This window comes from Acinonyx jubatus, chromosome B1 (genome assembly GCF_027475565.1).
Source record: "Acinonyx jubatus isolate Ajub_Pintada_27869175 chromosome B1, VMU_Ajub_asm_v1.0, whole genome shotgun sequence".
Lineage (NCBI taxonomy): Eukaryota > Metazoa > Chordata > Mammalia > Carnivora > Felidae > Acinonyx > Acinonyx jubatus.
In genome coordinates this window covers 33,848,236-33,863,507 of record NC_069382.1, presented here as the reverse complement: position 1 = coordinate 33,863,507, position 15,272 = coordinate 33,848,236, and the positions used below count along the sequence as shown (strand labels likewise).

At 44.9% G+C, this 15,272-nt stretch overlaps 1 protein-coding gene across 6 annotated transcripts in view; it reads right to left on the bottom strand.

The window, feature by feature from the left end:
- Window positions 1-1,859: 1,859 nt before the first annotated feature.
- Window positions 1,860-15,272, bottom strand: part of ENTPD4 (ectonucleoside triphosphate diphosphohydrolase 4) — a 45,244-nt gene continuing 31,831 nt past the window's right edge. For 5 of the 6 annotated variants that reach the window (XM_027077391.2, XM_027077390.2, XM_027077393.2 and 2 more), the window contains one exon: window positions 8,141-15,086. In XM_027077391.2, coding sequence (XP_026933192.1) covers window positions 14,864-15,086 — 223 coding nt within the window. In that variant the 3' untranslated portion in view covers window positions 8,141-14,863. Of the gene's footprint in view, window positions 5,135-8,140; window positions 15,087-15,272 lie in introns of those variants that run through there. The other variant, XM_027077395.2, reaches the window with a different exon arrangement.

The following is a 15,272-nucleotide window of genomic DNA, read 5'->3' as shown; positions in this document are numbered from 1 at the left end:
AGACAGCATGAACGGGGGAGGGGCAGAGAGAGAGGGAGACGCAGAATCGAAAGCAGGCTCCAGGCGCTGAGCCATCAGCCCAGAGCCCCACGCGGGGCTCGAACTCACAGACCGCGAGATCCTGACCTGAGCTGAAGTCGGACGCTTAACCGACTGAGCCACCCAGGCGCCCCTTTCTTTATTTATTTTTATTTGAGAGAGAGAGAGAGAGCGCCCAAGCGGGGGGTGGGGGGTGGGGGCAGAGGAAGAGAGAGAGAATCTTAAGCAGGCTCCATTCTCAGGGTGGGGCTTGATCCCACGACCCTCGGATCATGCCCTGAGCAGAAATCAAGAGTCAGACGCTCAACCGACTGAGCCACCCAGGGCTTGACCATTTGTTCCTCCATATAAATTTTAGAATCAGCGTTTCTATTTAAAACCCTCTTAGAATTTTGGCCAGAATTACACGGAACCCATAGATCAGTTTGGGGAGGATTGATTTCTCATAATCGATATCTCAGCCATCTTTGCCAATGAACATGGCATATTTTTCCACTTTTGATCTTCCTTACAGTTTCTCATTAAATTTGTATAATTTTCTCCATAAAGGTCTTGCTCATCTTTTGTTAGATTTATTCCAAGCACTTCATATTTTTATTGCTATTATGAGGGGCATTTTTCAAAATACTTTTCTAATTTGGTTGCCAATGCATAAAAATGCAATTGTTCTTTTGATATTAAAGCCTTGCTGGCTTTCTTATTCTAATAAATGAAGATTCTTTTATTAGAATCCATGTAGGCAAGCATATTATTTATGAAAAATGATGCTTTTATCTCTTCCTTTCCAGTTCTTATAATTTTGTTTGTTTTCCTCGGCCTCATGCACAGACTTGGTCATTTGGTGAGAGGCTGAATAGAGGTGGTTGTAGTGGGAATCCTAGTTTTGTTTCTGACTGTACAGAGAATGTGTAACTTTTCACCATTACAAATCAGGCTGGCTGCAGGCTATGGTACATAACCTTTATCAGGGTCAGGGAGCCCCCTTCGTTTCCTTATTTGTCTGTAGATTTTTATTATCATAGGTATCTTGAATATTGTCACATACATTTCCTGTATCTACTGATGTGATCATATGGTCTTTATCTTTTTTTTTTAATGTTTATTCTTGAAAGAGAGAGAGTGTGAGTGGGGGAGGGGCAGAGAGAGAGAGAGAGACAGACAGACAGAATTTGAAGCAGGTTCCAGGCTCTGAGCTGTCAGCACAGAACCTGACCAGGGGCTCGAACCCATGAACCACGAGATCATGACCTGAGCCGAAGTCGGACTCTTAACCGACTGAGCCACCCAGGTGCCCCGGTCTTTGTCTTTAATTAAGATGTTCAATTACAGAAATACATTTCTTAGTTTTTCCTTTTCCTGCTGTCTTTTTCTAGTTTTAGCATTAGACTAGCCTCATAGAAGGAGTTGGGGAGTGTTCTCTCTAGTTCACATTATCTGGAAGAGTTTGCGTAAGATGGGAATTATCTGTTCTTCAAACACTGGTAGAATTTTCCTATAAAACTACCTGGCCCAAAGAGAAGATTTTAGATTATTAACCCATTCTTTTCTGAATGTAGGACTTTTCAAGTTCCTTATTTCTTCTTGAATAAGCTTTGGAAAAGTTGTAATTGTATGGGATTTGTTTATTTTACTTAAGTTTTAAACTTAGTGGCATTAATATTCTTATAATTTTCTCTTATCTTTTTAATATCTGCTTTATTTGTAGTTATATCTCTGTTTTATTTGTAAAATTATTTATTTGTGCCTTCTCTTTTTTTTATGAACAATTTTGCTAAAGTTTCATTCATTTTTATCAGTGTTTTTTGTAAAAATTTTTAAAAATGTTTATTTTTGAGAGAGAGACAGACTGCGAGTGGGGGAGGGGCAGAGAGAGAGGGGGACACAGAATCTGAAGCAGGCTCCAGGTCTGAGCTGTCAGCACAGAGCCTGACGTGAGGCTTGACCTCACAGACTGCAAGATCTGAGCCGAAGCCAGATGCTTAACTGACTGAACCACCCAGGCGTCCCCATTTTATCAGTGCTTTCAAAGCAAAAACTTTTGGTTTTGCTGATCCTCTATTTCTACGCTTGTTATTTGCCTTACTCTATTTTTTTCATTGCTATCCTTTTTTCTACTTATTTATTAAATTTTGCCATTTATGCTTTTCTAATATGTACATTTTATAGCTATAAATGTTCTTCTTAAGCACATTAGCTGCACCCAGCAAGTTTTCGGATGTAGTATTTCATCAATGGTCAGTTCTAATTATTCTCTAATTCTTAATATGGTTTATTCTTTGGCACACCAGTTGCTTAGAAATGTGTTTTAAATTTTCTTTTTTTAAAAAGTTTATTTATTTTGAGAGAGTGAGCAAGTGAGAGAGAGTGTGCATGCAGAGGAGGGGCAGAGAGAGAGGGAGAGAGAGAACCCCAAGCTGGGCTCTGCTCTGAGAGCACAGAGCCTGCTTGGGATTCAAACCCACGAACCATGAGATCATGACCTGGGCTGAAATCAGGAGTCAGACGCCCAACGGACTGAGCAACCCAGGCGCCCCTGTGTTTTAATTTTTTAAATACTAAGAGCTTAAAAAATTATCTTTTGTTATTAATTTGATGTAATGATATTGTGGTCAGAAAACACGGTCAGTGTGAAGTGAATTGCTCAAAATTTGTTAGGCTTAAATTAAAAAAACATTTTTAAGTTTATTTACCTATTTTGATAAGAGACAGAATGAGTGGGGGGGGGGCAGAGAGAGAGGAAGACAGAGAATCCCAAGCAGGCTCTAAACTGTCAGCATAGAGCCTGATGCAGGGCTTGAACTCACAAACCATGAAATCATGAACTGAGGCGAAACCAAGAGTCAGATGCTTGACCTACCAAGTCACCCAGGTGTCCCTGTTAGGCTTAAATTTTTTAAATGTTCTACCTGTGCTTAAAAAGTGTGTGCTCTATAAATGTTCAGTTATTAAGTTTGCTTAGTATGTTATTCAAGTGTAGTAAACTGACTTTTGCTGCTTGATCTATTAACTAGGAAAAGTGTGGTAAAATCTACTGTGATAGCAAATTTGCCCATTTCTCACACTGGTTTCCCTACATTTCTGAGGGGTCCAATTACCCATGTCATTTCAAGAACCCTTTCTTTCTAGAAGATGCTTAATAAATAATCTGCTGTTGTGGGTTGAGTTCTGTCCACTGAAAAGATATGAAGTCCTAACACGGGGACATGTGAACATGACTTGTTTGGAAATCAGGTCTTGGTGGATGGGATGGACTAAAATGCGATTGTATTGGGTCCTCAGTCCAATGATAAGTGTCCTTCTAAGGAGAGATCTGAAGACACAAAAGAGACCCAGAGGAGAAGGCCATGTGAAGACAGAGGTAGGGCTGGAGGGATGTCTGCCACAAGGGCGCCAAGGATTGTGGGCCACCTCAGGAAGCCAGGGAGAAGACCCTTCTCCAGAGCCTTGGTGGGGAGTGTGGCCCTGTGAGCACCTTGCACATCCAGGCTTCAGAACCATGAGAGTAAATTTCTGTTGTTTTAAGCCACCTGAGTTTGTGGTAATTTGTTAGGGCAGCCGCTGGAATCTAACGTGCCTGCTATTCCAAGGGGTTGATCTGAAGTGAATTTCTTGCAGGCCTGACGTTCACACCTCATCACCATGGTTAGGGCTCGTTTGTGTGAGAGTGAAGGATGAGTCTGTTGTGCTCAGCCTCCGCTCTCCAGATCTTCTCTGGTGAGCAAGCAGTGTGGGGGTGCCTGGGTGGCTCCGTCCGTTGGGCGTCCGACTCTTGATTTCAGCTCAGGTTATGCTACCAGGGTCATGGGATCGAGCCCTGCATCCAGCTCCACACTGAGCGTGGAGCCTGCTTAAGATTCTCTCTCTCTCTCTCTCTCTCTCTCTCTCTCCCTCAACCCTTGTCCCCTCCTCGTGCTCTCTCTTTCTCAAGTAAAAAAAAAAAAAAGAAAGAAAGAAAGGGAGGAAGAAAGAAAAAAAAAAAAGACAACCCCCAGCATTATCCCCGGGGAACTGGGGAACTACCTGGTCACATGATCACATCCTTTTGGTTCCCTACTCACCGTGAAGTCAAAGCGAGAGCCTGGAAAACTTCATATGTATTATCTTTATCACTTTGTACAATTCACACATTTCTGGATTTCCACCGATAAAATGAGTACTTTTAGGTGATTATGCTGCAAAGGATACAAAGCTTCTTCAGTGGGGGGAAGTTCAGGTTCTCACACAGAGAGCATGGGAGTTAGAGCAGCCACCAGGTGGCGACATGTCTTTCGGCAGCTGCTCAGCTGGCGTCTCTGATCAGGGGATGCCCCCTTCAGGCTCTAGGGGGAAACTATCCAGATGGGATGACTGAGGCTGCACCTGGAAACTTTTACCCAAGAAAAATGGTGGATCTGATACTTGATTGTGACTGATTAGATGGAGAGAGAGCGTAGGAAGAAATCACGTAGAATGTTTGCAGGTTTCTGGTCCGAGTTACTAAGGTGGTGCATAGAGAGAGGAAGTATGGGGAACGAGGGGTTCATACTCAGACAAGAGTTTCAGGATCCTGGGGACACTTAAGTAACACCTGGTAGGAAGCAGAAATCAGGGGCTGTAACTCTCAAGCAGAGTCTGGAAGGAAACGAAAGGCAGAGAATGGTATCTTGGAGGCAGGATGTGTTTTCTTAATATTAGCCCCAGCACAGCGTAGGGTCTAGAGTAGGAGCTGGAAAATTTCAGCCTATGGGAAGAACTGACCTACCACTGCCTTTTTGTAAAGAAAAAAAATTTTTTTGGAGCAAATCCACACCTATTTATTTACATATGGTCTGTGACACATTTCCCACTACAAAAGCAGAGTGAAGTAAGTTTTGGACAGAAGTCCTATGGTCTGTGAAGCTCAAGTATTTACTATCTGGCCTTTTGGTGAGAAATTGTGCTGACTCCTGGTCTAGAGCAGCACTCTCAACCTTCAGTGCGTGTTGTCCAATGACCTGGAGACCCTGTCAAATGAAGAATCCGGTTCCAGAGGTCTCGGTCCAGCCCTGAGACTTGGCACGTCTATCAGGCCTCTGAGATACTGGTGCTGCTGGTCTAACTTAAGTTTCTAGCGTCCCTATTAAACAGGTAAAAATAGGTGGCATTAATCTTTTATTTAACTCAACATAGCCAAAATATTACGCTGTCTTATGTAACCAATATAAACAAATTGAGACCTTTTAACTTTTTTGTGCTAAGTCTTTGAAATCTGGCGTATATTTTGCACTTACAGCCCCTCTCAATTAGGCCTGGCCACGTTGGCTTATTGGCTAGTGGAACTCTAGAATAGGCTGCCAGATTTCAAATCCCAGCCCCACACTTACGAGCTGTGTAGCCGTGGGCAAGTTATGTAACCTCTCCATGTCTGTTTCTCCACCTATAAAATGAGAATAATAAACGCACCTCTCCGTGAGGTTGTCTTGAGGATTACGCACACTAATAAAGTGTTTAAACAGCCTGCTGGGCACATTGCAGACCATTATTAGGCTTTTTGGATGATTCTGTACAGGAAGCACATTCTTTCCCTCCGGTAAAGGAAGGAGTCTGAGCCCTGCTGGGGCAGAAGGTGTTCAGCATATTCCTCAGTTCTCAGCCCACAGTTACCCCTTCCTGCAAGGATTTTTTTCTTTCGTTCCACAAATGTTTATTGAGCCTTTACTGTGTATCAGACCCGGTGTCAGGCACCAGGGATAGAACACCAAAATGAACACGAAAACCTTCTGTCCCTGTGGATTGCATTCTAGTGGAGAGATTCACAATGCATATAATGAATGTAGAGTATGCTAGAAGGTGGTACCATGGGGGGAAAACGCAAGCAGGGTAAGGAGGCTGGAAAGTGCTGGGGAGGGATGAAGTCAGTTTTAAGTAGGTGGCCAGGTGGCCCTTCACGGGACAGCTGTCATTGAAGGTCCTGAGGAGAGTGGGGTGGGAGCGGAGAGAGTCAGAGAGAGAACTTAACAGTGGTCAGAGAGGTGCGGAGTTGGGGCAAGCGTATCAGGCAGCTTATAGGCCATTAGAAAACTTTTGGTTCTTCCCTTGAGTGAAATGGAGAGCCAACTGGTTGGATTCTGTGGAAGTTTTTTTTTTAAGGCTGCCATGCTGAAGGACAGCGTGGGAGTGGACATCCGTGTTGGCCCTGATCTGAGGCTTTACTGGGACATGTGGCTCTCAGTATGAAAACCAGGAACGACCTGGGCAAATAGGTGTGGTTGGTCAGCCTAAAACCATAACCAATTCTTTGTCCTCCTTCCATAACCAATCTGTGTCCTCACAACATGCATGTTAATATTGCACAGTCACAAGAGGTGTTCCCTCGTGACACGGTATTTTGTGCCAGTTACATAAACGGCATTATACTACACATTTCATTTCTTTGTTAAGTGCTCAACACTATTTCTATGATCCATCCATGTTGCTGTACTTAGCTCCAGTTCACTGTTTATTTTTTAAGAAAGCACACGAGCAGGGGAGGGGGAGAGGGAGAGGGAGAGAGAGAATCCCAAGCAGGCTCCGTGCTGAGCATCTGACTCTTGATTCAATGCGGGGCTCGATCCCACAATCATGACCTGATCCGAAATCAAGAGTCAGAAGTGTTAATCGACTGAGTCACCCAGGTGCCCCTGGTTCATTGATTTTAACAGCTGCCCAGTATTCCACAGTAGGCACCTGCCCCTTTCACTTATCCAAAACCTTGCTTGCCTCCAACAACAGACACTTGAGTAACACTGCTGAAAGCATCCATTTGTACCTCCCTCGTGGCCCCAGGCGGACATTTCCCTGGGGAGCACTGGCACTTGGACATAAGTACCACCAACTGTAAAGAACTTTCTAGAGCGCCTGCAGTGGTTTAATACCTAAGTCACAGTCCCCACATCACTGCCGACACTTAAAGTTTGGCATTTGAGGGGCTCTTTATTTTCATTTTTCTCTGGCTCTTTCGTTGATCTCTTGTTAAACATTTGGGTCTGCCCTTCTGTGAACCATCTACTAAGACCCACAGCCCATTTTCTTCTTCCTTTTTTCTTGATTTGCAAGAAATCTTTTTTTTTTTTTAATGTTTATTCATCTTTGAGAGACAGAGCATGAGCGGGGAAGGGGCAGAGAGGGGGAGACACGGAATCTGAAGCAGGCTCCAGGCTCTGAGCCGTCAGCACAGAGCTCGACGGGGAGCTCGAACTCATGAACTGGGAGATCATGACCTGAGCCGAAGTCGGACGCTCAACTGACAGAGCCACCCAGGCTCCCCGGTTTGCAAGAAATCTTGTAAACATATATTAATCCCTTGTCAATTTGAGTCACTGCAAATGCCTTCTTAGTCTGCCATCTGTTAGCTTTGATTGTGATGGCTGCTGAACAGAAATCTTTACTTCTGATGTTTCTAAATCCATTCTTGCTTACATTGGGTGCTCTGCGGGGGAGGGGAGGGGTAAAAAGGTGACGACTTTTAAGGATAATTTAGAGTAAAAAAAAATTCTGAGTTATGCTTAGAACAAGATCAATATACAGAAACTACCTTCCTCAATGCTGGGTTTTGGGAAACATCCATCTAAGTTTGCCCCTATTCATTTCTACCTGATTCTGGGATTTCTTTTTCCTTTTCTTCAAGGAGTGATTGGGTTGAGAAGAAAGGAAGGCACTTGAAGTAAATTTGGTTTTCCTAAGTTTTGCTAAACATAGCCATAAAATGTAACACTCCCTTAGCAAACTTCATGGTGGGAAGGAGGAAGTGGACAGATTCCAGAGAGGCCTGGGACCCCATTTCACCTGGCACATCACGCTGCATGTGGTGCTGAAACTGAGCAGAGCTCGGCCATCCTGAAAGAAGAACGCAGACTGAGAATAAAAGCTTTGTAAAAAGAGCTGCTTCACAAGCCGTAGACACCCAGAAGTGGCCATGTGACCAAGAAACTAGATTTTGATTAGAACAAATATTGAGGAAGAACTATACGCCACAAAGTATTTCTTCGTTGGAACAGTTCTAAATATGCAAATACGCGAAGTAAACGCATCACGATCCATGTGCAAGGAGGATCGTCAGGGTGGAACAGACACACTCACTGATGGACCACAGGGCCACAAAAGGTGGAAGGTAATTTAAACATGTTTATTTGAACAGAATGGAGAATGACTGGGAAGTTCCAGAAAATCTTCTTGGGCTGCCATGACCAAAATAAAATAACAAGGCTAAGTAGAACCTATTTAAGTGTCTTGAGGCGCCTGGGTGGCTCAGTAGGTTACGTGTCTGACTCTTGACTTCAGCTCAGGTCATGATCTCCCAGTTCGTGGGATCAAGCCCCCACATCGGGCTCTGCAGACAGTGCAAAACCTGCCTGGGATTCTCTCTCTCTCCTTCTCTCTCTGCACCTCCCTCACTCACACTGTCTCTGTCTCAAAATAAATAAACTTAAAAAAAAAAAAACCATTTAAGTGTCTCGGTCTTAATCTCAAATCTAAGTAATAGATAAAGCTTGTGCCGGGTGGAAAAGATGGAATTTTAGGAGAAAGTGTGGGGTGTGGTTCCTGGAGTTGAGGCTGTGAAATCACAGGCAGGACGAGTATGATTCATCTTTCCAAAATTGCCCACTTCAGGGGTACCTGGGTGGCTCAGTCAGTTAAGCGTTTGACTTTGGCTCAGGTCATGATCTCATGGTTCGTGAGTTCAAGCCCCGTGTCGGGCTCTTTGCTGACAGCTCAGAGCCTGGAGCCTGCTTCAGACTCTGTGTCTCCCTCTCTCTCTGCCCCTCCCCTGCTTGCACTCTGTTTCTCTCTTTTAAAAATAAGTAAACATTAAAAAGCTTTTAATTAAAAAAACCCCTACCAATCATAAACCTGTGAGAACAGACCTGGGTACTTCCTAGAAATCATAATACAGTGACAGAGTAAGTCCCACACGGGGAATGAGGAGGGCACTCATGACCTGGCCACAGACCAACTCTTCCTTCCCCCTTCTCCTTTTTTCAGGAAGAAAAAAGTGTCTCCTTTTCCCTCCATTTCGTTGAGTTTATGCATTTAGACAAGCCGCCTGTCTTTGCGACTACCCCCATTATGTTCTGTGAGGGGCTTTCAGCATTTTTCTCAGGGCAGAAATCCTTCTGCAGGCTGGGTTTTCTTATTTGGGTCTCTTACACACAACAGGCTGTTGACAGAAACGTTTAAGCGGCCGTGAAGTCTGGAGCTCAGAGCTAATTCACCTGCCAAACAGGATCAAGGGCGAAGGGCAAAGATAGGAGGCCAAAGCCGCTGTCTTGGCTGAGGCAGGGCTTAGTCAACCTTAATGGATATATTGATAGGAAGAGGCAGCACTGCTGGGGGACTAACACCTTCTTAAGAACAAATGGAAATGCCTCAACCGGTCACTTCTTTTTTGTTAAGAAGAGGGGGATGGCAGGCTGAGGCCATCAGGCGCTCCCATCACACCCCTCCCAGGTGGGGCTGGGAGGACACCTCGAGGTGTTGGGTTTCACGCAGATGCTGATGCTCCAGGCAAATCGCAGAATCTGCCACGCGGGCCACTGGGGTGAAGGGGCACTGCTTTGTCCTCTGATGACCTTTCCATACGAAGACAGTCTGACTCCGATACAGATGACGTTGGAGTCTCTGCTCCCAGACCAGTGTGAGCGCCAGAACCCCTCTGTGCAAACCATTAGCAGCATTTCAGGGTGGAAAAAAAAAAGCCTCCCATGCATTCCACATTCGTGGGGCAAATGGAAACAGATAATAAACAAAAATCCCAAACCACGGCCTTTCAGCCCTGTTGACATGGGCGGCTGTTGGAAACAGGTACTTACTTCTCGTCAATCAAGTGGAGTAAAATTCAGACATCTTTAGATGCCTTAAATATTTTATTTGCCCTCAGGCCCAAAGACCTATATTTATTGTCCTACCTCAGAAATTATTTAAGCAAGTTCTCTTTCAACTTCATCATCCCATTCTTTCTGCCTTCCAAGTACCGTGCTTCTGTGCTCACGCTGAACTCCCACTGTGCTCTGCTATTCCCTCACACCCTTCCATACATATGTCTTAGGCTCTTCTTTTTGTTAACAGCTGGCCCCTTCCCACTCCACCTGTCTCCATCATCAGTTTTTGGGTTATGGCTTGGGCTCACCTCCTCCCACCCCAGGGTAAACCTCTATACAGTCTCAAGTAGCTGAAAGAATTGTAGTTTCTAATAGTTGTTAGTAACATAAACACGGAGATTCACATTTCTCTGGAAACGAGCCCATGCTTTTAAGCTTAGATCTAATTGCAGAACCGTGTAATGTAAGGTTAGCATTTGATTTCACTATTTATAAGAAAAAATACATAAAAGTTCATTAATTCTAGTTTTCTGATCTATATTCAGAGTTAATATTTTATTTATTATTTATTTATTTTAAAGTAGGCTTCACACCCAATGTGGGGCTTGAACTCACAACCCGGAGATCAAGACCTGCGCTGAGATCAAGAGTTGGGACACCTAACCAAGGGAGCCACCCAGGCCCCCCTATAGTTAATATCTTAAAATGGTAACCTTATTAACAGTTGGCACCGAATGGCCTTTGCTATTGACACACGGGTTGATATTACACCTTGGTAAATATTTCTCCTTGTGAAATATTTGGCTTGTGAGCTGCTGGACATGCAGACCCCTCCCTCCAGAACACAGACGGAGCGTGCTTCACTGTATGCATGTAAATACAGCAAATGCAGGGTGTGCAGACTCAGACCATTTATTGTACCGAATCGACACTCCAGTTGAACTAAGCATTCTAACAGGTGACAAGATTCAAACACCAGAGGAAAACCTACTTCGGTCATAAGAAAGCAAGCTCACAGAGGGTCTGTGGGCCAGCGGATGAGCTTTCATTTTACTGGCTCTCCACACCCTTCTGTGTGCGAGTGTGGCAACACGAGGCTGCCAAATATGGAAACTCATCGGAGCCCACAGCACCCCAAAGGCCATTATCCTTATCCTGAATGGAAAGCATTATTGAAATTAAAAAAAAAAAAACAAAAACACATTTAAAGATCTCCCTTAGTTTTTGTAATTCCTAACTGTAAAATATCACCTCAGTGACAGAACAAAGAATTTTCCTTGGTGGGGCACATCATTCATTACTGAACCGGAAAAGCAGTATCATAAAAAAGAAAACACTCAAGTAGAAGTAAATAGCTAAATAATTTACGTGTCGGTAGTTTTGCTGCATTGCACATAATCACACAAAACCCTAAAGCTGATGTTTTTTTTTTTTAAAGCTTAGAAAACACATTTGCCTTTCCAAGCTTCTTGATGCATGCTTCTTCTAAGGAAAACTATTCTATGCAGGCCTGATGTTTAAACTTTAAATATCTGTCCATCTAAGAGGTTGCCAACCTGAGTGCGCAGGTGTGAACGAGTGACCCTCCCAGCCGTCCAGGGGGGCCAGATGCAGCCACTCGCAGCCTCTCCAGCTTACCCAACCCTCCCCCCCCCCAGGCTGGGGAGCGCCAAGGCCAGCAGTTGAGGGTGAAAATATGCAAGCAGCACTGGTTACAAAGGGGTATGTTTGTACTGTTACTGTGATGTCCTTCAATGGACTGCCAGATCTCTGTGAGCGTCCTCGGAGGTCTGGAAAGCAGCAGCGCACAGTGTGATGGCAGGAGAGCGTCTCCTGTAGCGGCACTCCCAGCAAGGCTCGACACGGCGTTTTCTTCCACGAGGCTGCCGGAAAATCCCACGGGCGCCATTTCTTTTGCTTTCTATTCCAAGTATTCTGAGTTCCCTGCCTCCTTGGCCAGCCCTTAATTGCTATGAACTCCTCTCCTGAATCAGCCCGGCCCCACTTGCATCAGAAAGACCCACGTGAGATCCTCTGGAGAATGCAGGCCTCTCAACATAACTCAGCAAGCCCTCCTTCCTGAACAGCACTTTTTCAACCCGTGGGGGGACGCATGTTTGCTGGCTTTCTGGAAAACTGATCTTGAAAATAATCTAGAGGGAAAGGTAAGAAGTGGAATTCTGGTACACACACAAATATTTCAGGATTGAAAACTGGTCAGCTCTTGCCCAGCTCTTTTTGTGCCCATACACGGTAACTAGCCTCCTGAACTAAGAGAATGCGATGCGTATGCTTTCTTGAATGGGGTCGTTTGCGCAGGGGTCAGTGAACATCTTTAAGGGACATCTGTCCATAAAGGGACATTTAGTAAGTATTTTAGGCTCGACAGGTCACATACACTGTCACATATTCTTCCCCCCCTTTTTTTTCTTTTAACAACCTTTTAAAAATTGAAAAACCATTCTCAGCTCAAGGGTCTTCTAGATTTTCCCTGTGGCCAATAGTTGGCCAAGCCCTCCTCCTGGGAGTTCTTTGGCAGGGGAACATGGGCACTTAACTATGTAAAGTATAAGGTTGCTTGGGCCTTGGAACCCTGATTTGGGATTTCTTTTGAAGACTGAGGTAGGTCCTTGCAGAGGGATCCCTAGGCTAGGTGCAAAGCAGAACTGGTTGTCTTGATTCTGCCCCCCAAACGGTACTGAGCTGGGCCACACTGGCACCCTTTTTTGTAAAAAGTGGCAATCTATGGTAGGAAGTCTGAACTAAAGCCCATTTAAATCTGGGCCTATGCTGGCTAATCCTTGCCTTGATCTTAAAGGCAAAAATCACATACTCCAGGCATTTGAAAAGTTTCATTCTCAGGTCACTTACTACTCCCAATGGTTGGCAGCAGAAAAGCTAACGCGTAAACACACTCCCTCTTCACCGCTAATGCCACCCACAGTCTACAGAACAAACCCCGTCAGAGGATTCAAGGACGAGCACGCCAGCTCACTCTGCTCCTGGGGTATCTAAAACACTGCTCATCGGTGGCTGGGTCTTGATAAGGGACAGTGTTTACCAGGGACCGAGCACTTGAATAGCTGGAGACCCGCGTTTCTGAAGCTGGACCTTTCACAGGGCCATTTACCTCCGTCCTCTCTGAAACAAGACCCCACACACATCAGAGGCTGTACCAGGACGCCGCTCCTCCAACCTTCCATAGATCTCAGAGACAAGTATTCTACCAATAACTTTTTCACTGTTAGAATATTCACTGTGAAGAGCAGAGTAAGAGAATTTGCGTTTCTTTTATACATTTGTAATCTTTTCAAGTCATCAAGATACAGTATGCCATGTTTTAAATAATAAACAAGATAAAAATCTAACTTAAATAAGGGCTCCAGGATCTGAATCCTTTCTCTAATCAACGAAGTCTGAAAAAGCAGCTGATGGTTCTCAAAATAAACATTTGCTACCAACCAACCGAATTTCACTGTTCTAAGAAACAGCACGCACACACACACACACACACACACTCACAAAAAGAACTTCACCTAAAAAAACTAGGTATGAGAATTCCCAAAGCTTCTAAACAAAATGAATAGGTGTAAAACCACCGATCTCACATACACCAATCCAGCTGTCCTCTTTAGGTCTTTGTTTAAAATGTCGCACTTGTTTTCTCAAAATGTGAGTTTATTTCTTGTTGAAGTCAGACCCTTCTCTTTGTCCGGATTTACAGTGGTGTTAACAACCATGGCCTCAATCATGGCCGTAATACAGAGAACCTGTAAGCATGGGGGTCTCCAAAATAAAACCACTGAGACCATTTTTAATTAAGGAGGGGAACACCAACTCGAAGTTGGAGGAAACTAGAGCACAATTAAGCCCGGAAAAACGTACCACTGAGAAATGCGGACGTGCCTGTCAGTAGGCACGAGCTCCACTTCTAATGATGTCGAAAGCGGTGAAACTTGAGGGATTTTCCAACTCAAAGACATAATGTTCTAAGGCTGCTGAAAGGTGCGACTAAGAAAGTCATTACCCGTGGTGAGGAAAGACAATGCATGAATGGTAATGGGGATTTTTCTACATAAAAAGAAATAAACAATAAATTTTGAAGTGTGTGTGCTTTTAAAAGAAAGAGCACTGCATTCTCTCATCCTCTACCCTTAGCATTGTTCTCTCATGCACCCACATTCCCCCTCTCTCACACACACTCTTCCTCCTACACACACACGCTTCTCTCCCACACTCTCATACGCACACTTTCTCACACACACATTCTGTTTCACACACACATTCTCTCTCACATTCTCTCCCTCTCTCACACACATTCTCTCATACTTTCTCTCACACACGCATTCTCTCTCACTTTTTCGCACACACACACAAAACACTCTCTCACACACACATGTGCACTGCTCTAGTCGTTATTTCACATCTTCCAGGACTATCAGTTTTAAAAAGTTACCTCCTGGTGCCTGCCTTTCACCGTCTTGGGGATAAATGGCTTTGAGTTTTTCAGCCCACAAAGAAAACATGTAGTGACAGACCTGAACAGTAAGTGAAAACTACACACCACCCTCTTCAGCTTAGAGCTTTTGAGATGGACAAAAAGAGGACTGCGATTTCCGCCGGGCGGGTTCTGGTTCTGAGAACGTGACACTCGTCAGTGCCACCACCACTGATGGGAAACGGCTTTGCCATTCCCTCCAAAGGCAAAGTGCAGCTGTTTAAAATTTAACATCCCTCAGAGAAAAGCCAAAAATCTTAGTCGGTATCCTATGCAGCAAAAACAAAGTCCTTTTCCCTTTTTCCTCCACTTAAACCTGTATCCAGAACGGCTAACCACAACACTTTCTGGACAGGCAGAGCTTCCGACAGCGGAGTTTGTTTTTGTTGCAAGGAACAAAAAAGGGAAAGCAAAAACAAAGCCGAAAGGGAATAAGCAGGAGAAACCCTGAGGCAAAAATGGCTTTTCCTTCAGAAAGTCTTCCTGGGCTCTCGAACTCCCGTCCCTAAGTTCACGCGGCCATCTTCTGGGACGGCAGGCCTTCCTCCAGCCAGAGGGTGGTGGTCGAAGCGCCACGCAGTGTCCGCCTGTGAATGCGCCGCAGCCGCAGCAGGTAGAGGAGGATGGAGAGCAGGACCACCAGGAAGCAGCCCGAGAACAGGTAGTGATTGTAGACAAAGGAGAAGCCCCTCCAGTGAGCGTGACTGGCCCGGAAGGTCTCCTGCTGGATATCCCTAGGCACCGGGACACAGAACAAAGAGGGCGAATCAGGCCAGGAACGCGATGTGACAGCGCACGGGGCACGTGCCCTATCGGAGGAACTGGATTTAGGGGTCCGCTCGGAGACAAAAACTGCCATCCCGGTCTCCGGGGCTCAGTTTCTTTACCTCTGTAACGGAGGCCGCCTGGCCTAACAGAGG